The 20,111-nt window shown below is 54.8% G+C and overlaps 4 protein-coding genes across 4 annotated transcripts; 2 read left to right on the plus strand and 2 right to left on the minus strand.

The window, feature by feature from the left end:
* Positions 1–11,007: 11,007 nt before the first annotated feature.
* On the minus strand, positions 11,008–12,026 carry C8A04DRAFT_39239 (uncharacterized protein; the record flags this gene model as incomplete). The annotated part of the gene is made up of 2 exons (XM_062784508.1): positions 11,008–11,566; positions 11,698–12,026. 2 exons carry the CDS (start codon positions 12,024–12,026, stop codon positions 11,008–11,010), a joined length of 888 nt encoding a protein of 295 aa, XP_062634674.1.
* A 434-nt stretch (positions 12,027–12,460) lies between these two features.
* On the plus strand, positions 12,461–12,947 carry C8A04DRAFT_39240 (putative gcn5-related n-acetyltransferase; the record flags this gene model as incomplete). Its single annotated transcript, XM_062784509.1, has 2 exons — positions 12,461–12,708; positions 12,776–12,947. 2 exons carry the CDS (start codon positions 12,461–12,463, stop codon positions 12,945–12,947), a joined length of 420 nt encoding a protein of 139 aa, XP_062634675.1.
* Positions 12,948–13,351: 404 nt separating this feature from the next.
* On the minus strand, positions 13,352–15,142 carry C8A04DRAFT_31168 (heterokaryon incompatibility protein-domain-containing protein; the record flags this gene model as incomplete). The annotated part of the gene is made up of 2 exons (XM_062781664.1): positions 13,352–14,436; positions 14,557–15,142. The coding sequence occupies 2 exons, from the start codon at positions 15,140–15,142 to the stop codon at positions 13,352–13,354; spliced, it is 1,671 nt and encodes a 556-aa protein (XP_062634676.1).
* Positions 15,143–17,816: 2,674 nt separating this feature from the next.
* Positions 17,817–18,898, plus strand: C8A04DRAFT_14208 (uncharacterized protein; the record flags this gene model as incomplete). Its single annotated transcript, XM_062778006.1, has 3 exons — positions 17,817–18,205; positions 18,265–18,544; positions 18,626–18,898. The coding sequence occupies 3 exons, from the start codon at positions 17,817–17,819 to the stop codon at positions 18,896–18,898; spliced, it is 942 nt and encodes a 313-aa protein (XP_062634677.1).
* Between the last annotated feature and the right edge of the window lie 1,213 nt (positions 18,899–20,111).

The raw sequence follows: 20,111 nt of genomic DNA on the forward strand, positions 1-20,111 counted from the left end.
GTCGTCCCATGCCGATTCTGCCACGCGGGAGCTCGAATCTGGTCAAGATGGAAATCGGCCGGCATCTCACCAGATGCCGGAGCTGCGGCGAGCATTTGTCGGGTCGACGACCTCCAGCTTTCCCTGAACGGAAGCAGTCCCGGGACCGCAACTCCCGTTGTGCGAGGGAAGAAGAAAAACGCTGGAAGCCGGTCAGAGAATGTGGGGTAAGAACCTGAGAGTTTCTAGCGTCTGATTGGGACGCTCTTGTTCACCAGCCCTGCTCGAAAACACGCGGACCGGAATACGGATGGCGGACGGGGGAAAAGGGGGGGTCGAGTAATCGCTTCGTCTCTGCTCGGGTCGGTCGGTCGCTAACGTTACTGCGCTCTGACAATGGTAGGCGGGTAGGGTAGGGTTGCCTGCGCGGCCTGCAGACCGCACCACCCACAGTACGACACCACATGACGAGACACAGGCCCTGTCCAAAGGCCGGTGGAATCCCGCACCGTTCCATTTTCCCACACAATGCGCACAAGGCGAACCAACGAACGCGTCGATGGGGCATACAGCAATCAAAAACCTGCCGCAATCGGCCCGCCGCAGGATGACGAAAAATCTACAGCCCGTGGGTCACGGCGTGGGCGACAACGAGGGATACTTCGTCGTGTAGTTACTGCGGGACATTGCTTCACTTGAGATGGCCGCATCTCATCACCGAGCCCCCAAACGCCAAACCCGGAGGGCAGAACCGGAAAACCACATGGCCGATCGCACCCTGCCCGTGCTGCGGGACCGTCCCCCCTGCGATCGGGAATGGTTCCTGAACGGGCAATGGGTAGCCTCGGGCATGGGCAGGCAGAACGTGGCCGACCCTGCGATTGGCCCCGCGGCACACAGCCGCGTCCAAGGATGAGGCAAGAAATCAAATCACATCTCAACCTTCCCGCTGGGTTCATCCGACCTGGCCCCGCTACCGATGTCGCTCACAGGGGGCACTCGAAGCCTGGGGGGCCTGGGGCCCACGAGCGACCGATTCCTGTCAAGAAAGCCTCTTCCGTACTATGGTACACTAGTTACGTTATTTCACGGCCATGATTCCAGAGTCGGCTTTCCCTCTAATCAGAAGGCAACAACAAAGCCAAAATAATAACAGACACAGAGGCGAATGTTTGGGGAAATGGGAAGAAACAGGATAACTCCAAGGCGAAGAAGCAGAACAAAAGCCAAGACAGAAAAGATCCTTCACCCCTCTGGCAGCACCTTGCCTGCCGACAGCCCGACCGACCGAACCAACAACGATTTGCTCGCGGATGCCACCCCCAGGCCCCCACACCCCCGGGCCGCTTGCCATTGTCCCATGCAGCAACCTCGCAGACGTCAGATTGGCTCGCAGGCATGATGAGCCATGTCAGATGCAGTCGCCGATGGGGTCGCATCGTGCCTGCTCCTGCATCCGGGCATCAATTTATCTGATCCTTTTCCTCTGCCCAAGACGCAACGCATGACGAGATGCCGTCACTCGCCAGAAAGCACCCATCCCCGCGCTTCGTCACAGTCGCAGGCAAAACGGGGTCTGTGTTGAGCAGTGTGTGTGGTTGTCCGTATTCGTGAACCCGGACAACGTATGCCATGTGGCATAGGTTCAACCGATCAAGGAGCGCCAGAGAAAGGCCTCGTAACTGACCGAGGAAACAAAGCTGCGTTCATCATAGTACTCTGGATTACTAGGATCCGTCTGGCAAAGACGTACGCAGTCTGCCGTGTATCATGCCCCTCTCCTCACCTCGCTAACGGGCAGAACGCGGGCTGAGTAGCGAGATATCGCCATCAGGGTTAGCGACTCAACTCTCGATGTATCGGCATGTTGCCGACCCAACTCATCCGGTATGTCCTGCAAGGCAAGTTTGTACATGTACTTACAAATATCCATTGATTGCCCCCCCACCTTTCCCGGGGACTTTCTCTGGCCGTCACCGCCGGCCGATGATCCAAATGTTCTTGGCCCGAAGTTCAGAAGATTGGTCCTCCATTCGGAGAACCGCCGGGAGCATCCACTGCGGATTCATTCGAGAGGCGACTTGGTTCGCCCAAAAGGCCACAGGCAGTGCAAGTCCAGGCAACAAAACCCCCTTGTTCATCTCCGCGAGTTCGGCTGCTGAGTCCGATCCGATCTCGATGGTCTTTGGCCCGATGGCGCATGATTCGCGAATCACCGATTCTCGTGTTTTCTTCGACAGCCCTGTTTTTGGAACAGGTGTCGTTAACCGAGCAGAAGAAACGGAGCACACGTCTTCTCGTACGCTGTAGTGTACGAAGTACACCCTCCGCCGCAGCGGCCACACCGACCCCCCGAGAGCAAGATGACAGCTTTCCCGGGCGGTTGATTCTCCCCTTGTGTTCCTTCGGCGTCATCTGAGGTCACCTTCCATCCCACCGATCGTTGTGGCCCATTCAGCCTAAACACACGCGAGATGCGCCGCGTGGGACGGGCGAGGCCGCATCTTGCTTTCCCGCTTGACCTGCTGCTCGTTTACGACAGACTTGCAGCGGCCGTCTTAGTGTACATCGGTACCACGGTACCACTACAACAATACACAGTACCTGCTATGTAGTGTATGTACACGACCGACTCTGATAAATCTTCACCCCCCTCCCTCCCACCAACTTTCCGATCCTCCCTGATCCTGATCGGAAGAAATCCAGATTTCGCACGCCCTGTGGCCCCCGACGAAGTCCGGGTGAAGTTGGTACCTCAGGAAAAACAGGGATGGGGGGCATAGTCCCGAGAACAGCCGTTTATCGCGGTCGTGGTGTTACACAGGATATACGACCCCGCGAAATTCATCATCGACCAGGCCGTTGCAAAGTCGATGCTGTTATTTCTCCTCGCCCCAAAGTTCCCAATAGTGTAATTACTCATCGATGCGGTCTTTCTTACAAGCACCTTTGGGCCGCAAGCCGGACAGAGTCCTTTCCTGCGGCCAACCCACACCCACGCACACTCTGACTCTGGTTCTTCGGCCCATCCACCCCCGGACCAACGTTTCTTGACGCCACCATGTCATGTCAATCGGAGATTTTCACACATGAGCCAATGTCGTGCAAAGGCAACCGGAGCCGAGCCGGGTGCTCAACCAACATTATGTGATTACGTTCCTGTCCACCCACCCTTCGACGTCCGGTTCCTTGAACACAGGCCCACCTAACTTCCGGGCTTCCTAACCGTCGCACACAAGCTCTCTTAACGTTTCGTCCGGGATCATGGTTCGGAAGAGCTACCATCGGGACTTTTGCCGAGTTGGAAACAAAAGGGTAAGCTTTGGCTTGCACCCCCAAGCCCCCCAAGCCGGATCTGAAGCTGCGGCTCAGCTTGACTTTGGTTTTCTTGGTTCCTCGCTGAGGACGTTTCACCGGGTTGCCCGAAGGAGGTCCCTTTTGACAGAATCGGATCGTGCTCCGGTTACAGAGATTACTCCGGCCACCCACCCCTGCTCTGCCTCGTGGTCGACAATCGGCCGATGCTTTGCAAGTTGCAAGCTGCAAGCGACGGACGAGAGCCAACAAAGAGCAAAAGATGTGGCCATTCCCATATTTGTACTAGCTTTCCCGTCAAAAATCGGCCAACGGGCAACCGAGAATTGATTTCGTGGCCCTCATTGGTGAGTAATGTCAACTCTTCTCCCCTCTCATGAGGAGGCTCTTAAACGCGACGAAACGCATCACCAACGACAGACGGGCTCCTGGCGCAGAAATCGAGATTTACTAACCGGAGACTAGGGTGGTGTCTTTTGCATGATCTGTTTTGCATGATCTGTCTGCCGCTTCGTTGGGTCACCCCACTTCTCTCGTCGCCGCTTTCGGTCCTTCCTTCGAAAACATGGCTGGCGGGACTATCAATTGTGTGATATCTGATGTCTGATGTTTGTCTCACTTCACCCGGCCGGCAACGCTCTTCTCCACTTACACTACACAGTACGGAACATCATCTCTGGATGGAAGAGAAGGCAAGGAACACCAGCCTTGTCAGTCGTGACGAGGAGAGGCAGGGGCGGACCCCATTTCATGCATGAGCTCTTGGTCTGTCACATCAGCAAGCGAGGGCAGAATGGAAGGGGAAAGGAAGAACAACATCAACAGCAACCCCCCACCAAGCCCCCCATTGCCAAGTCAAGAGGACGGGTTCGCGTGGGTAAGATCCTTGACTGATAATTTACTCAGCCGGGACTACCAAGAGATTCATCACGACACGCGCGCGGGCAGATCCGATGTGGGAGGAAGGAAAAAAGGGCGCGTTTCTGATGCCTGTCGGCCCTGCTTGGGACGGAGGGGGCTCCGGATGGGGGTTGAACAAGGATGTCGATCTCTTACCCCCCGCCTGTCTCTTGTTCTGCAAGCAAGCAAGCCGCGCGAATCATGAAAAAAAGGGGAGGCTTTGCTGTTGGTACCATTCCCACGTGCGCCATTTTTCGATCCTAACGAGATGAGATGAGCTTCAGGGAGTCGAGAAGGATGAAGCGCGGGGGGTGGTTCTCCGGAGATGGCGAAGCAGAGGCGTTCAGCAGCCTGCATTTCTTGCTTTCCATGTTTGCGCGCAGCTTTGCGCGCAGCTTCGCGTGCTGCTTGTTGATGAAGGGGGTGATAGTGGCGCCTGTCCGTGGACTCTTCAGTTCTTCTTCGTTCCTCAGCCTCTCTCAGGGTCTCAACAGCTCGCAGAACGGTGAATCCTTCAGCAAGGAAATTCGATAAGACAAGGGTCTGTCTCTTCCCGCCCGCAGATTTGTCACTGTGGCATACTCGCAACGGTGAGAGGACCGGGTCATCATCAGCCTTGCGTTCTTCTTCTCCCCTCTCACGATGCCGGCGGCAACGAGAAGGCAAGGTTTTGGCATCGGTGGGTGCTTTGTTTGTTCTAGCCCTGGGCTCACCTTACCGGCCTCGGCTTGTTGGGAGACGGGAAGGAAGTTCTCGTCAGTTCCCCGGGTCCGCTTTTGGCGTCTTCCCAAAGAGATCGACAGGACCTCGCTCCTCTGCGGCTGCTTGTGGGCCGGGGGCTTGTCTCGCCTACCGCCGTTTTCCCCAGCGACTGGAACGAACCCGTGGTCCCCGCCCGATTTCCCGTCAGATTTGGCTTCGGCTCCCGCCGAAACAGAAACAGAAACAGCGGGCGGGACGTCAGCACGGAATCGGGTTTCGATTTGTTCTTTTTTCTCGTTCTCTCCCGGGAAATGGGGGGCCACCATTGGGTTAGGCAAGACAAACCAGGACCAGAGGGAACCGCCACGCCGGTTCTGACGAAAATACTCTGAGACAAAAAATAAGGGACCATCGATCTCACCCGCGCAGAAGAACATGAAAATGGGAAACAGAGCGAGCAAAAAAACAGAGACAAGTTCGCCAAGCACACCACCAATTCATTTAGCGCTCGATGGTCCTCGAGACTGCGAGCCGGCCTGCTGGGATGCCCGACATCATGGGCTCGTCAAGGATCGGGGACCGACCCTTTTGCATGGGAAAACCAGACCAGGGGATGCACGGAAGAGAGATGAGCGACGCGGGAACAGGGCCCCCAAACGAGACCCTTGGCGCAACATGGTCGCTTTTTCGTTCCTCGGTTTCCCGGGGAGGTGTGAGGGGGGGCCTTGTCCCGTGTTGCACGCTAACGCTTACCCAGTCCGATACGGAATAGCTTCTGATGATTCTCTCGCTGTCTGTGCAGTGAGATTCTGCCCTTTCTCTTGTCTTGTCTCACACTGGAGGCAGAGTTCTTGTTGACGGTTGTTCGCACTGGGTTGCGTTCTTGAAGACCCCGACCCCCCTGTAACTCTCGCTAAAAATCACGCGCTAAAATCATTCTTGGGATTCAGCTCGTGGGACCGCTCGCGTGGGGTTCCAGGCAATGCCTTGTAAGCATTTGGGCCTGCAACGAGTTCCGTTCCTCTCACTGTGAGGACCCCGAAGGGGCCGGAAGGGGGAAGAGCATGAAGTCGAAGAGATGGGGTAGACTGCCCCTGAGCCCACCCAGATCTCGGGCTCCGACGTTGCTCTGGACTTAACTCACTCATTACAGAGTATGTAGTGTCAGGTCCCCTGGAAGCATTACTATGTATACCAAGCGCTACACTACATAGTACAGTACCGAGCAAGGTAACGTTAGCACAACACCTCTCCTGGCTCTCGTCGCCCAATACTTGAAAGAAAAAGAAAAGAGACGAAAATACGAATAAGACACCGATTCTCTAGCTCCATTCCCCGAGTCCCCGATAAGCTGGTGGATTGACACGACTGGGGAACTCTTCAATCAGGGACCAACCCGGCTCCGGCTGGGCTTGTCTGTGCGGCCCGGGCTCTCGGCACGATGCTCAATCACTCGGGTTGAAGACAGGCGGGCAAAAAAGGGACCGACAAGAAAAGGAGTCAGACCACGGAAAGCACAGATCCCACAGATCCGCAGATCACAGCACCGTCACTGCCACGATGGAACTCTGTATTCGTACAGAGTGCATTATTGTTCCTTCTCGCTTTCGCTTTGGCTCTTGCTCGGCAGGAACCCAACAACAACTTCCACTGTAGTGTACATTATCTCTTCCCAACTGAACTTCTCACGTTCACCAACGAGTCTCGGAATCCGTAGGAGGAAGTCGAAGCGAGAAAAGACGAAAAAGATCCGACGCGATGTCCCCATACCACGTGCTAAAAACGCACGGCATTATCATCGCAAACCGTCTCTCTCCCCCCGCATTTCTAAAGTTATTAGTGTACACGCTAACGGCAACAAAGTCATGTCATAACGAAACTACGAATACGCTTCTGTTCTTCCACCTTCCACCCCTTTTCTTCATCGGCTGTCGGGCATCGGCATCGGCCCATCGGGCCATCGTGCCACATGCAAAGACGGGTAGTCGCCGTTCAGGTGGCTGGTCACAGGTCACACTGGCCACTAACGTTAAACGACCAATGTATGGCATCTGATCCATCCATGTGTGACCTTTTGGTCCCCTTCTTTTTTCTCTTCACCGAGTCGATTGAAGACCGAGACGTTTTTTTTTAGTCCTTGTCCCCCCCCGCCCTCTCTTTCATTCACCCCACAACCCCACCATAGGTATCTTTCGTCGTCAGCCCCAGAAAACCCTCCTCTCATCGGTTTCAATGGGAGGGGGGAAGGAGGCCTTGAGGAAGATTGCCGATCCCACGTTAGAGATGTTTCTCTTCTCCTGCGCGCAACATTGTATTTCTAATGAACCGGGAACGAGTTGTGGCTTAATTGACGTTAACGTCAACTAGTTAACTGGCTAGTTAACGTTAGTCCACTGCACGTAAAGTTAGCATGTCTTTCGCTCGGTCCTCAGGTTCGGTCCCTCATGTCTCAGTTTGCGACATGGCTAACGTTAGCCCTTCCCTTCCGTCGGGAAGGGACTCTCATCAAGCCTCTCTCAAGGGAGGGAGAGACAAAGTCAGAGACAAGAGACAGAGACCCATGCGTGGCCGCATCGCATCTCATCTCAAATCTCATCTCGTTCGTGACCCCCTCCCGCAACCCCCGCCTTGCGCGCCGCGGCAAGCCGCGGCCGCTGTTGCCGCTGGAAGGGGGCCCTTCTGAGCCGCTCTGGTAGGGCAGGGATCTGCTTGGCTTTGTTTTGCTGACCGATTTAGCCTTATCTGGGCTGGGCTTGCGTGCATGTATGTACTTGGACGGATTCGTCCTTGTACATCGTTCACGATGTGATGCCCACGAGGCGCGCCTGCATGAGACCAGACCATGATGAGAGAGGGGTGTGTGTGAGTGGGTGAAGCCGGTGAGGGCTAACTTACCCGACAGACTACACACAGGAAGGCGGCACAGTTTGGGTGGGGAGAGCGTTACTGTGTGTGTGTGCGTGTGTGTATGTGTGCGTGTCCCAAGGGGGTGGGTGAGCCCGATTGCCGGGCGTTGAGATGTCTGAGAGTGCTGCGGCTTTTTTCTTCTTTTTTGCTTCTTGTTTGCTGGGTCGTTGGGGCTAACTAGTGTAGTGTGGTAAGTCGGGTCGTGATGGGTTGGGGGCTAAACTTTGACGATGGGGTGGGACGGAGATCATGGCCTGATGTTCGGGACGGTATCGAAACAAGACTTGATTTGAAATGGAAGGGACCGACTCTACGCCCCTCTCTTTAGTCCGGGATCTCGAGATGAACGGTCTCAGTGCCAACTAAACCTCCCAACTTGAAGCTACGAATCACAAGTGCGGCTTTTTCTTCTCTCCATCTCTTTTTCGTGAGAAATGGGGGGAGAAACACGGAGAACATGGCGGTAAGACACAGAACATTCGAACGCCCTTCCTTCCTCTTCACGGGCTGTGAGAGCGAGCAACAGCAGGGACCCTGTGTGAACCAGCTTCAACCAAGACAGACCCAGCCAGCCACTCCGGTTCCAACCCGAGCATCCTTCCCGAGTCAACCGGCCCGGGATCGAGGTTCCATGCTACAGGACTTTTCATAGGGCGCCTGGCCTGCGTTGGGCCGGTGCGAGATGCAACCAACGGCATAGCCTAATTAAGCGAAAAGCAGGATGAAGAAAAAAAGCAACAAGTACACAGATCTCGCCGGGGCAGGGTCAGTTGTTAGTCCAGGGCACCTCCATGCTTGTACCACGATGGGTGCGCCTCTTTTTGCCGTTTTTGGGTGCCTCGTGTAAACCGGAGGATATTCGAAAGTATCTAGTATTGAACACAGCGTGCGCGCGCCTGCGGATGGGTGTGAGTAAGTCAATGAGTGTTCGGCACGACAGTGATGAGGGCAGATACCGGAAGAGGCGGATGTGATGGGAGAGACGACGGTCACTTGCGCGTAATAGACGTATACATGTAGGTATGTACCTTGGGGGACAGCAAGTGGCTTGCGCCAGGCGGAAGAGATGGTCAGCAAATTGCGAATGAGCCTTTGGGCGTTCAGCCAACCGACCAACCAACCAACCAATGCCAACGAACTGGTTCTCGAAGCCTCTGGACACCTGCAGACAGACACACGTGGTGTTGATTTCCCCCCCAACACCCACACTCGGATATCCGCGAGTGATGAGCCAGTGAGTGATAAAAGAGACACAAGCAGACGGACAGACTTCCTCGGTGTACTAAACCGCAGTGACAACAATTCGCAACTCCCCCTTCCTTTCTTCATCTACCCCCAGATCTGATCAGCAAAAGGATATCGGTACTCCCAGACATACATACCCCCCATCAGCCTCTCTCTCGCTCTCCCACTCCCGATGTGACTCTCTCCCCCAGAGTAAGCAGACTTGGCGATGAGAACGGCCGCATTGGGCCGCATAACCGCATAACCGCAGCTGCCGCGCCCCCGCCTCCCACACGTCTCTTTTCGAAGTGGGCTGGGTGCAGATAGAGTGCGAGGAGGGCTTGTAGAATCCGAGGTACTTGCCTGCATACCTCCACACACCTGCACAGCTACATACGCAGCAGTAAGCAGAACGTGACTGGGCCGTTTTGCGGATGGCGCTACTGATGGGTGGGCGTTTGGCTGTTATGTAGGCGGGGGGGTAATTTTGCCGTTGCGTGTGTTGTGTTAAAGAGGATGTTGTTCTAAAGGCAAGTAGTTGTTGATATGATAACTGGTGGTGATGCATTCATCTTGCAACAAGGCCTTTATTAAGTTTTCCTGGCTTATGCCCTGAAGCAAAGTGACTCGTAGTGTATTGTGTTGAGAACACCAAAATATAACGGGATATTGTCCTATCGTAACAGGTTCTATTTTTTCTCAAATGACCGCGTCGAGTTGTGCTCATGTGTGTGCCTAATTAACAATAAATAACGTTCAAGCCTGCGGTTGCTAGGAGAGATAAACAATAAAAATAAAGATAATATTATCGTGTATTATCCTGCCTTATATCCGGGTTGGTTAAGATACTTGCTTCTTCAGAGGAGAAAGTTTTGTCAAGTTAACTGAAAGCAGATATGACAAATATCTATGAATCCATAAATGACGTTACTTAACGATGTACACTCTTCCATCCTAGGATCATCATCTCTTGAACCATCTCATAGAATCCATATTTAGAGTGTTGGGTGTTTGGGAACACAAAGCACACATCTAGGAGGGAACACTGTTCGTTTTATATCTGGCATGGTTACATTGACTGAGACGTAGCCCATCAGTCCACAACCATAGCTGAGAAAATGTGTCAACACCATCAACGGCACCAGAGCTTCTATGGCGAAATGTGTCTGTGTAAACAACGCCTCGGAGGGCCGGTAAACAGATGCTGTTAAAAAGGGGGGGGAAACAAGCCCAAGAGAAATAGCCACCAGTCGACTTATCATACCTACCTACTACACTCATCAAGTTAACATTACACGGTGTTTAATTTAAAATAGGCCACAGGAATGCCCATCACTAGCGCATTAACCACATTTTCGCTGATGGGCGGAAACAGAATGTGTGAATCAACGTGCTAGTTTTGACGCATGACCAACCGATATAAGCCGGCGAAGGCAGCTATCTCTAGGATGGTTATACTCCTAGACCGCTTACTATTAAAACGTCATCTAGGATGAAGAATATCGCTGGATCAACATGGAAGATTCTGTAGTTCTTCGTACCATGGCAGGACACGACCACACAACTGAATGAATCCACAACATGATGAGACAACACAATAAACGGTAAGGGTGAAATACTAGGCGGTAGCATGTAAGAGATGCAAAACATGGAACATGGCGTCGGTGTGAGGGTTGTTCCCGATGACCCAAGCCACTTGGGCACCCTCCGTGCCTGGTTCAGGGGACTGGAAGCCCCAAAGCATACCATCGAAGCCGGCGTTGACGCTTTTCCAGCAACTTCGGTCATCGGCCTCGCCCTCCCGCTCCGCCGAATGCAAGTGTTTGAAGCACGGGGAAATAATTACAAGTTGCACATCACAAGTTGCACATCAATCTGTATGTCACTAGGACAGTTCACCTGTCCTTGGGGTCAGGCTGATCTTATCACTCGCAGGAGGGAGTGTGGGCGAAAGTGGGCGAGGCGAGGTATGCGCCAAGCTCACTTGAGGAGGACCGCGCTGAGGAATTGCAAATCCTCGCTCTCCTCCGTTGCCGGCTTGTCATGCTCAAAACCATTGGCCAAGAAGAGACCAATCAGTCGGGCAGTCTCGATACGCCGCCTCACATTGTCAGATGCGCCTCCCAGGTAGTGGTAGAACCTGGTCCAAAAGTGACCTCGGAGCACCTCGTGATTCGGGTGGTAACGCCAGAAGCTTCCACTCGTCGTCGCCACCCCAAGCATGGTCTCGAGACCCCCTAGCGACATCCCGAAGGGAGAAACCTCGGCGTTTCTCCAGTCGCAGATTCCCACAATCTTACCGGTGGCCACGTCCACGTGAATGTTGTTCTCGAGAAGATCGACATGGTTGGGCACAAGCGGCCAGCCTTCAGCAAAGAGGTCAGGTAGTTGGTGGATGAGCTGGTCAAGGGTGGGGAAAAACCGCTCGGGAAGCCCTTGGCGCAGCTGTTGGAGTTGTGGCAGATAGGTCCCAAGCAGTTGGTTGCCATCTGGGCAGGCCATCTCGGGGGGAGTGTTGTGATATGCCGACGCAAGGAATCTGCCCAACATCGAGTAGTCGACCATTTCCCCGCACTGAGCCGGGAGGGGTTCACAAGCCTTGCATAATCATCGAGGGTGGATCGCAGGAGGTAACAGTCGTTGCTCTGGAGCTCGGTTCTGGCCAAGTACATGCAGGACCCTCCAACGTTGTTCATGGTGTAAATATGGACTTGACCAAGCTGGCCTTGGTACTCGTGTCGTGGCACAAAGCCCTGGTAGGTTCGTTCGATATCTCGGACAAAAACCATGTCCAAGGTGGAGGTTGGAACACGGAACTGGACGACGACATCTCCCCCTTCAACGGTGTAACTAGTTCCGCCCTGGGAAGGTGTTGCTGTGACGGGCTGGCCCGTGAATCGCTGGGCTTCTGCGTCACATTGCTCCCGGGTGACGGAATCATTCTGGTTGAAAAAACTCCGTATCTGGTACTCAGACAGCGCGGCAATATTTGGAGGCATCGCGTCGAGGGCTTGAGTTGTTTCGAATTCGTGTAAGTTCCCCGTTTGTAACACCAGCAGCCAACCGCAACTTGTCCGCATCCACCACACTTTTCGTGCCGAGGCAGGTTGACACGCCAGGCAACTCAGCCATTGGAGCAGGGCCGCAAATGCGGTTGGTTGGCATTGCCTCAATCGGCTTGTTGGATGGGATTGGGCGAATCGTGGTCTCGGATCAGTCCCTGCTGAGATCGTTGCATTAACCAACTGCCCACTCCACAAGGCTTAGCAACGATTCAATAATCGGCAGGATACCAACACGTTTCGCCCTCGTGTTTGCACCCAACCAATCCTGCGATACACTTTGATACGCCCAAGACACATCATTCTCCCCCCAGAGCTTGCCAACCCAGAGCCAACCTGCCAATTGCTTTCTGCTCTGGCGGGGAAACAGTATGGCCTCCTGGCGCAGAATGACTATCGAAGACGTCCCCGACCTCCTGCGAGTCGCCGACCAAGTCCACCCGGGTCTGCCTGAGAGCGGCAACGTCTTCGGCGAGCGCGTGAAGCTCTTTCCAGAGGGCTGCCTGATTCTCGCCAACCAAGACAAGGTGTACGGCTACGCGATTTCCCACCCCATCCGCCAGCGGCAGCCCCCCGCCCTAGACACCCTGCTCGGCGGGATCGCGCCGGACGCGGACCAGTATCATATACGTCTCCATCCTACCGGAGTTGCGCGGATGCGGGCACGCCGCCGAGGGCATTCGCAGACTCCTCGAAGTGGCCGGCCGGTATCCGACGGCCTGTCTCGTCTCGGTCTACGGCACGGCACCGTTCTGGAGCCGCTTCGGCTTCGAGCCCGAACAGGTCGATCTAGCTCTGCTCGAAAAACTGCGCAACTACGGAGACGATGCCGTTTACCTATCGCGGAGAAGTGGCTGATGGTGCACGGAGATGGCACCTGAAAGTCTCGGCTGATTCCTTACCATGGCGTACGGGCCCGCAGGTTGCCGATGGGAATCATCGCTCTTAGAAGAAATAGTAGTCAAGCGGGCCAGTGGGAAGAGCCCAGGTCGGAATGCATTCTCGGATTGTGTCAGCCATGAAGTTGCATTGCAGAGATGCCGTTCCCTAAGCAATCCAAAGCTTCTCGTACTCTGCATTGCCATCTGCCCCGCCATTATCCAACCCGAAAATATCGCTCCTGCCTAGCAGAGTAACACAACCACGTGCTGAATCTGAATATCGGAAAACGAGTGGGTTTTCGCAGTGCCTCACCAGGAAAATGTGGTCACCAGGCTCAGCGTTGCGAGGTCCGCGTCCAATGTACCCCTCTTCGGTCTCTATCAACTTCGGCCCACGCACCAATTTATCATATAATCGGTGACTACCCCCGCTTCCGGCAAGGCATCGATCAGCTTGTTCCATCCCATCAATTCTCGCACATCAACGCCGGGGAATACCGCCTCTTCATACATCTCCGGGAAATCCTCGCCCAGGCCCAACCCCAAGAGTGAGCTTGCGATATCGAGCGGTTCTCCTGGAGGGGCTCCCGCGCGGAACACGTTGTTGAACGCAAAGATGAGCCACCCAATGAATCCACAGGCCACCTCATGGACACGTTTTGGGTACTCGTCAGGACTCAACGCAGCAATTTTTGCCTGCATCACCAGCCGCACAAGAGCTTGCAGAGGCGGGATACCCGTCGGGTGAGACCTCCCACTCTCCCGTTGCGCGACCAGGTTGTCCATGCAGAACCGGATCATGTCCAATTTCCATTGCTGCTTGCTCTCGGCGAAGCGGCGGAGCTGGGTAACCTTCCTGACGGTGTCACGATGGCGGCCGTCCACCTTCAAGACACGGCCGTTTTTGAGAAGCTCCACAGAGAAGCCCCCGTCACGGCCGTCCTCCGTGTTTTCTTGGCCCCCTCTCTTCAGCCACTCGACTTGACGGTAGCCCTTGTAGTTGAAGGTATCCGGAACCCACGACGGCAAATCCAACTCAACGTCGGTCCAGCACTCCTCTTTGGCGGTCACATAAGAAAGAAGCTCCATGTTTCCGTGCTGCAACATGGCCTTGGCTGCCCAATCCGCATACACTTCCCAAACGGCCTTGCGGTAGCCCGGAACAATGCCATGGTCAGGGATCAGATGAAGCAGCCCGTAAACAACGTCCCGCGGGTCGGTCGACGCCCGGGTATTGGAGATATAGAGGACGAACATTAGCGATGGCGCAGCGAGGCCGACTTGGACGGCTGATAACCGCGCTCTCATGCCGAGTTCGCCACGGATCCCTAACGTGACATTGGTCCAGATACTGTCGCTCACGCCGTCGATCTTTTCCTCACCAAAAACAGTTAGGATGCAGTCGGCCAGCGTGTCGAGGTCGGCCTCGGCGAAGGATGCCGTTCCACAGATGCAGACATGCGTCTCTGGGTCGGCGAGGAGAAGCTCCTGCGTGATCCAGACCCGCCGCCACTAGTTCGACTGAAAGAGGTGGATCAAGTCGCCCAGTCCGGCGTCTTCTTCCTGCCAGATATGTCCTGTCTCACGCAGCCAGTCCTGCAGCTGGTCGTTGGAGACCGGCCGCCTAGCAGCCAGCTCGGATCCATCGGATCCATCCGGGGCGGTGATGATTCTCAGCCCCTCCTTGAAGCGCGTCCACTCCCGCACAATCTCGGTGAGTGCGGCCGTCCCTTTTAGGAGCCGGTCGTCCGAGCCCAGCCACGAGATGACGGACGTGGCGCGGCGGTAGATGTCACCCATCATGGGCAGCTGGCTGTTTCTCTCAGGGACGTCGTCCTGGTTGATGCAGACGGCGTCGATCCACAAGGGGACGCCGGACTCCCTGGATCCGATGCCGCTTTGCCGCAGGTGCACCAAGCAGTCGTGGAGATTCGATCGCACCTCAAAGTGGCGGCCGTTCAACCGGATACGGTGGACCGGGTCGTCTGGGGCCCCCCAGGTGTAGGATAAGGCGTTGTAGGCAGGCTTTTGGGATAGGGAGACCGTCGTGAGGGTAGCCTGGATCTCGGATACGGATGTGGAGTCGTCTTCTTTGGTGCGAGGGAGAAGCCACAAAATCCGAATTTCTTGCTGGGAAGAGTCAAGGGGCTGATATTGGGAGTCCTGAGACATTTTGCGTTGGTCTTTGGCGCGGCGAGGAGGTTCTGGGTTTGGGTCTCTGTTTCCTTCCTACTTAAATCTCGAGCGGGGATATGTCACGATGAACTAACAGGGGCCCGCAGAGGTGGGATGGCTTGCATCAGTGCTGGGGGGCGCGGGAGAATGACCCCGGGCTAATTATTTTCTGACCAGTGAGGAAGATGCTCTGGCGGCTTGGCAAGAGAGCAACCATGGACCTAGCCTTGTAAGATGCTCTCTGTTTACTCTGGGAAAGAGGATAGAGGGGAGGCTGCTCTACTATATGCTCTAGAATACAGTATAGGGAGCGAAGTGTTCTGTAATAAATAGTACAATGGAGTATATAGAGCTACTGGGAATTAGGTAGCACATTGGCTATCCAGTCACCTGTTCTAGAACGACTTCGGAACTTCTGTAGTAGGCAATTGTAGAATTATTTTGAGAGATATTAGTTATCGTAAACCCTTTGACTTTATTGAATCTAATTGTATAGTTATATATATCCCTAGGTAATCTAGCGTAGAGATCTACGGCTGGTGCTGTTGAGTTGTGGACGACTTTTGAGTCCCAGTCGTCGATATCATTGCGATAGGGGGCCGGGGGGAGAATAGATTCCTAGAGGAGCACAAACCAGAAACGCTACCCCCCCATGGTCTCTCCAAAGGCCCTCTCAGGTCTCTCTAAAACAAGTTCACTTCGCCGCTGGCCGGCAGACAGACCTCCCAACTTCGAACATCGGCCTTGGCCAATTGCGAGGTGCGTTGTGAGCGCTGTCCAATCCAATCCGTCGCTTGGCCCCGAGGCTCTGGGACGGCAGTCCAACAAGCCGCCAAAGCCAACCGCCGGCCTGCGTCGCTTGTCGCAGCTGCCCCTGGTTTGCAGCAACCAACATTGCTTGTCACCATTGGGGTCCAAAAAGTGTCCGGCCAAGCGTGGTGGTCTGTCACATTGAAACACGTTCCATGTCCCATGGGGGCTCAGACGCGCAACCCTCCAACCCCTTGCGCTGCCGCATGCCAGCAGATCATGACCGTGGCTGGGAAGTCATCTTATCTGTAGCCGGGCTTTATCAAAAGCGAGCCGCACATCAGGTTGAGCTTTGAAGGAGGAATGACGATGTCTCAAGGAGCCACAACGGAGTTAGTGCGAACGAGGGGGTCTCGGCCGGGGGAACTTGCAAGGAGACGTCACCATAATCTCACCACCTCAGTGTCAACGCCAATCAGTCCGAAGACGCGATAATGGTGGGGGCCATGAGATCAGTGTGTCTTGGTGTGGTGTTGGCAGTTGGGTCGGGTAAACCAAGGTGATCATGATGGTCCAGCAGCCCAACCCGACCCAGCCTCCGTCGGCCAACCTTCCAAAAGCTCCACGCCGCAGGCCAGGCCATTACCGGGACCCAGGGGTCGGTCCGCTGTGCCCCCTGATGGCTCCTTGTTCAGCCCCTGAGAGGTAGGATGGGATGAGCATACGTGAATGAAGGTTGTGAGTAGAGCCGTCCGAGGACCGGTGGCATCTTGGCCACGTTGGTCTGCTTGCTGGCTGGCCTTGTTTCACCGGATGAAGTTGGCCAGGAGAAAACCACAGGCGCCATGAACAAAAATAGTTCGGAGTATCTACGCGGTTATCACAGAAGAGGGTTCTCAAAGATGACGAGGCATTAAAAGGGGCGACTCTTTCCACATCCTGCCTGTCCAGCTACCAAACAGCACCAACTGTCAGATCTGGGATCGACATTGCAACTTGACGTTCACCAACCCTAACTTCACTGCATCCATTTTAATTTCTCTTTATCTCTAAGTTCCCAGCACGATGGCGGCCATCGAACGGCATGATCTCGCTCTTACCGTCCTCCAATGGGCCCACGCAGTCCATAACAACAAAGAAATCCGCGACGATGTCAAGAAGCCTGGATGGATCAACGAGCTAGCTGTATCCGACTGTACCTTCAGCAACTCAGCCTCCGACATCACCCACACCGAATACCTCCACCTCCGCACGGTCTGGTATCATTATCGTGGAAGACATATTGACAGTTTCGCCAGACTGCTCAAGGACAACAACGAAACTGGATACAGGGGATTCATATCACCTGAGGCGGATGCTCTCGCGACCAAAATCATGGAAAGCAAGTCTGACTCCCTGAACCATTACCTGAAAGAATTCTACAAAACCGCGGCCTCGCCAGGGTACTTGCAAACAAATTCCAAAGCCGGTCTTTGGCCCATATTTGCCTTCCCAATTCTGCATTTCACCACAAGCCTTGATTCTCTGTTTTTAACTTGCTCGGTTCTTCGGCCCCTAACCGCCCTTGGCCATTTGCGTATTGGGGGCCAATAGGCTTATGGTCGTTGTCCGGGCCACAGCGCACAAAGAGATCGCCTGCCTCCACCAATCACAGTCCGAGAAAGGACCGGCGAGGCGGTCCGCGCTTCGTTCGTTTGCACAATGTCCTGCGTGGCAGCCTGCTGGTGAGAGAAACAAACATGCCGGCAAGAAATGGAATTTTCCTTCGCTTTTGAACCGCTAGCATCACCCTACAAAGGAAGGAAAGCAGCCTCTCTCAAGCTCACCTATTTCAATCTCGATCCTACGATATCCTTTAGAATTGGCCGTTTCAGCACCCGAGTGCCGATACACCACCACCCTCCCTGAGTCCCTATTCGCGATGCCGGCTGACGTGCAGACCGTGGAGGATTTCCGGCGGGCCGCTGTTGAGCAAGAGCAGCTACGCGGCGTCCAGCAGATGAAAGAGGACCTCAACAATTTCAATGTTCATGTTCTTAACCAAGAAAACCTAGACTCTTTAGGAGTTGTCATGGGCCGGCCGCTTGATGTCGACCACGACGGGTCGTGGGATTTTGGCACCCGCTTCTTTCAGCCTTGGGTCCCCGAAGCGGTCGTGGCCAACGCGGCTTCCAACTTCACTTGGATGGATCAGCTCATAAAAGGGATGACGCCCTCCGAATGGGAGTATGGCTACAACAAGGCCGAGTTCTTCCACTATTGCCTCGAGAGACTGTACGAGATGGATCCGGAGCTCTGGGAACCCTGGAAGTATGATGCGCGGCGTCCAAGAGCGGAATACACCTTATATACTGACAAATGCGTCCTAGAATCGACCCTCAACAGATTAAACTAGGCACAGGGCTCGAACTTCCTCTCTGCCGATGGCGAGCCTGGGACCCCCTTGCCGGCGAATACGTAGAGAGGCACTACGAATCGGAGGCAGCCTACTTCCCCGTCGACGGAACCAAACCCCACGTTGCTTGTTTCGTCATAGATTCCAACGTTGTGCCAGGAGGTCAGGTCCTCTACAGCGATGTCGACTACGCCCTTGCCTTGGCCAAGTTCCGGCTGGACAAGGGCCAACACACGGCCCACCACACCAAACCCGTACGTTCCCCCCAGCCCCATCCATGGATCCCCCCAAAAAGACCACGCCACTAACCCGGTCGCGAAAACCCCCGAGCGCAGGGCATAACCTACACGCTCGAGCGGGACCGGTTCGCGCGCATCACCCAGGCCCACCTGGACGCCAAGTCCCACAAGCTGGTGCTGCGCCAGTCGCGCCAGCTAGACCTGCGCGGGCCCGAGCCCACCCCCGACGCCTACCTGCTGGTCCGCTGGATGGCGAGCCGGCCCGCCGGCGACACCGAGGACGCCGACGAGACGGAGCCCGCGAAGGACGCCACCGCCGCCGCCGACCCGCCCGGCACGGCGCCCAAGCTCCTGCCGGGGTGCGCTTGAGGGGGGGTTGTGATGAGGGTGAAGGGACGTGCTTGGGTGGTTGTAAGTGTGAGTGGGAGCGTGGCTTTCCTGCTGGGCGTTTCTATGCCGAGTGTTCTTTTGGACGTGGCGTCCCTTGCTTGGGGGTGAAGGCCATCCGTGGCCAGCATTTCCAACTTGCAGTGTCCTGTGCATAGTTTGTGGCGACAGCGTGTTTGAATTTCATCTCCAGGAAATAGATTGTTCGACCCTAGTACAAAGAGGACTGCGACTCGGATTGGAAATAACGGTGGCGTGCGCGCCACTTTCTACTGGATGCGGCCGAATAATTAGCGGTCTTTAACATCGCCTTCACATAGTAGGTCGAGGGTGATATCTCTAATGAGCTCGGTTCTCATAAGGGCGTTCGGGTTCCGGTTTCGAGTAGCTCTGGAACGCGCCCTTTCTTATTCACACCAACTTAGGTAAGCATTCGCACTCTCATCGCGGAGCTCCAGCGACGGGTCGACGCAAGTTTATTATAGGACACCACTAGATCTGGCGCAGTCATCTGAGGATTGGCTAGCATTGAGGGACAATATCTCAAATCTAGGTACCGTACTTCTCATACGGATAGGTTGAGGACGCAGCTGACTGCTTCCGTCGCCAAACGCAGAACGGGAAAACCTCAGACGTCGAGTGCGGCAAATAATTGACTCGCTTCGGAACAATGGTGGACGTCAGGCTTCTGAGCTCCATTTAGCGGGGACAACGGGGACCTAATTCTGCCCGGCGGAGAAGAATTTAAAAGGTGCGATGGCCCTCCCAGAATCAAAGATGTAGAGGGACGGGCGCTTGATGCGCGCGTATGCCAACGACGCTCGAGTTTCGCTGTGCCTTTCGTAAGGCGTTCTTGGCTCCCGGAACGGAGAACATAAGGTATGGAGTGGCTTCACAGGGCTTGGCTACGGAGGTCTGTTAGCTTAATCCAGTCAAAACCGTTATCGCCCCACCACACTTGCGTTAGATTCATTTTTCGCACCCTATTAGGCTTATCTTATATAGTTGGTTTATAATATAATAACTACTCCCTTTCTTTACCTTTTATCCTGAAAGTCCTAGGATATTTAAACAACTATATTCTTTTAACGCTAATACTTCCCTTTGTCAAGGGCTCAAACCTTGGCCATGAGCAGTAGTGTTGGATCGTGGCCGATGGCCTTGGGTTGACGTGGCGGGGCTGTTCCTCTTCCAA

The sequence above is a fragment of the Dichotomopilus funicola genome (assembly GCF_033296635.1).
Source record: "Dichotomopilus funicola strain CBS 141.50 unplaced genomic scaffold C8A04scaffold_61, whole genome shotgun sequence".
Lineage (NCBI taxonomy): Eukaryota > Fungi > Ascomycota > Sordariomycetes > Sordariales > Chaetomiaceae > Dichotomopilus > Dichotomopilus funicola.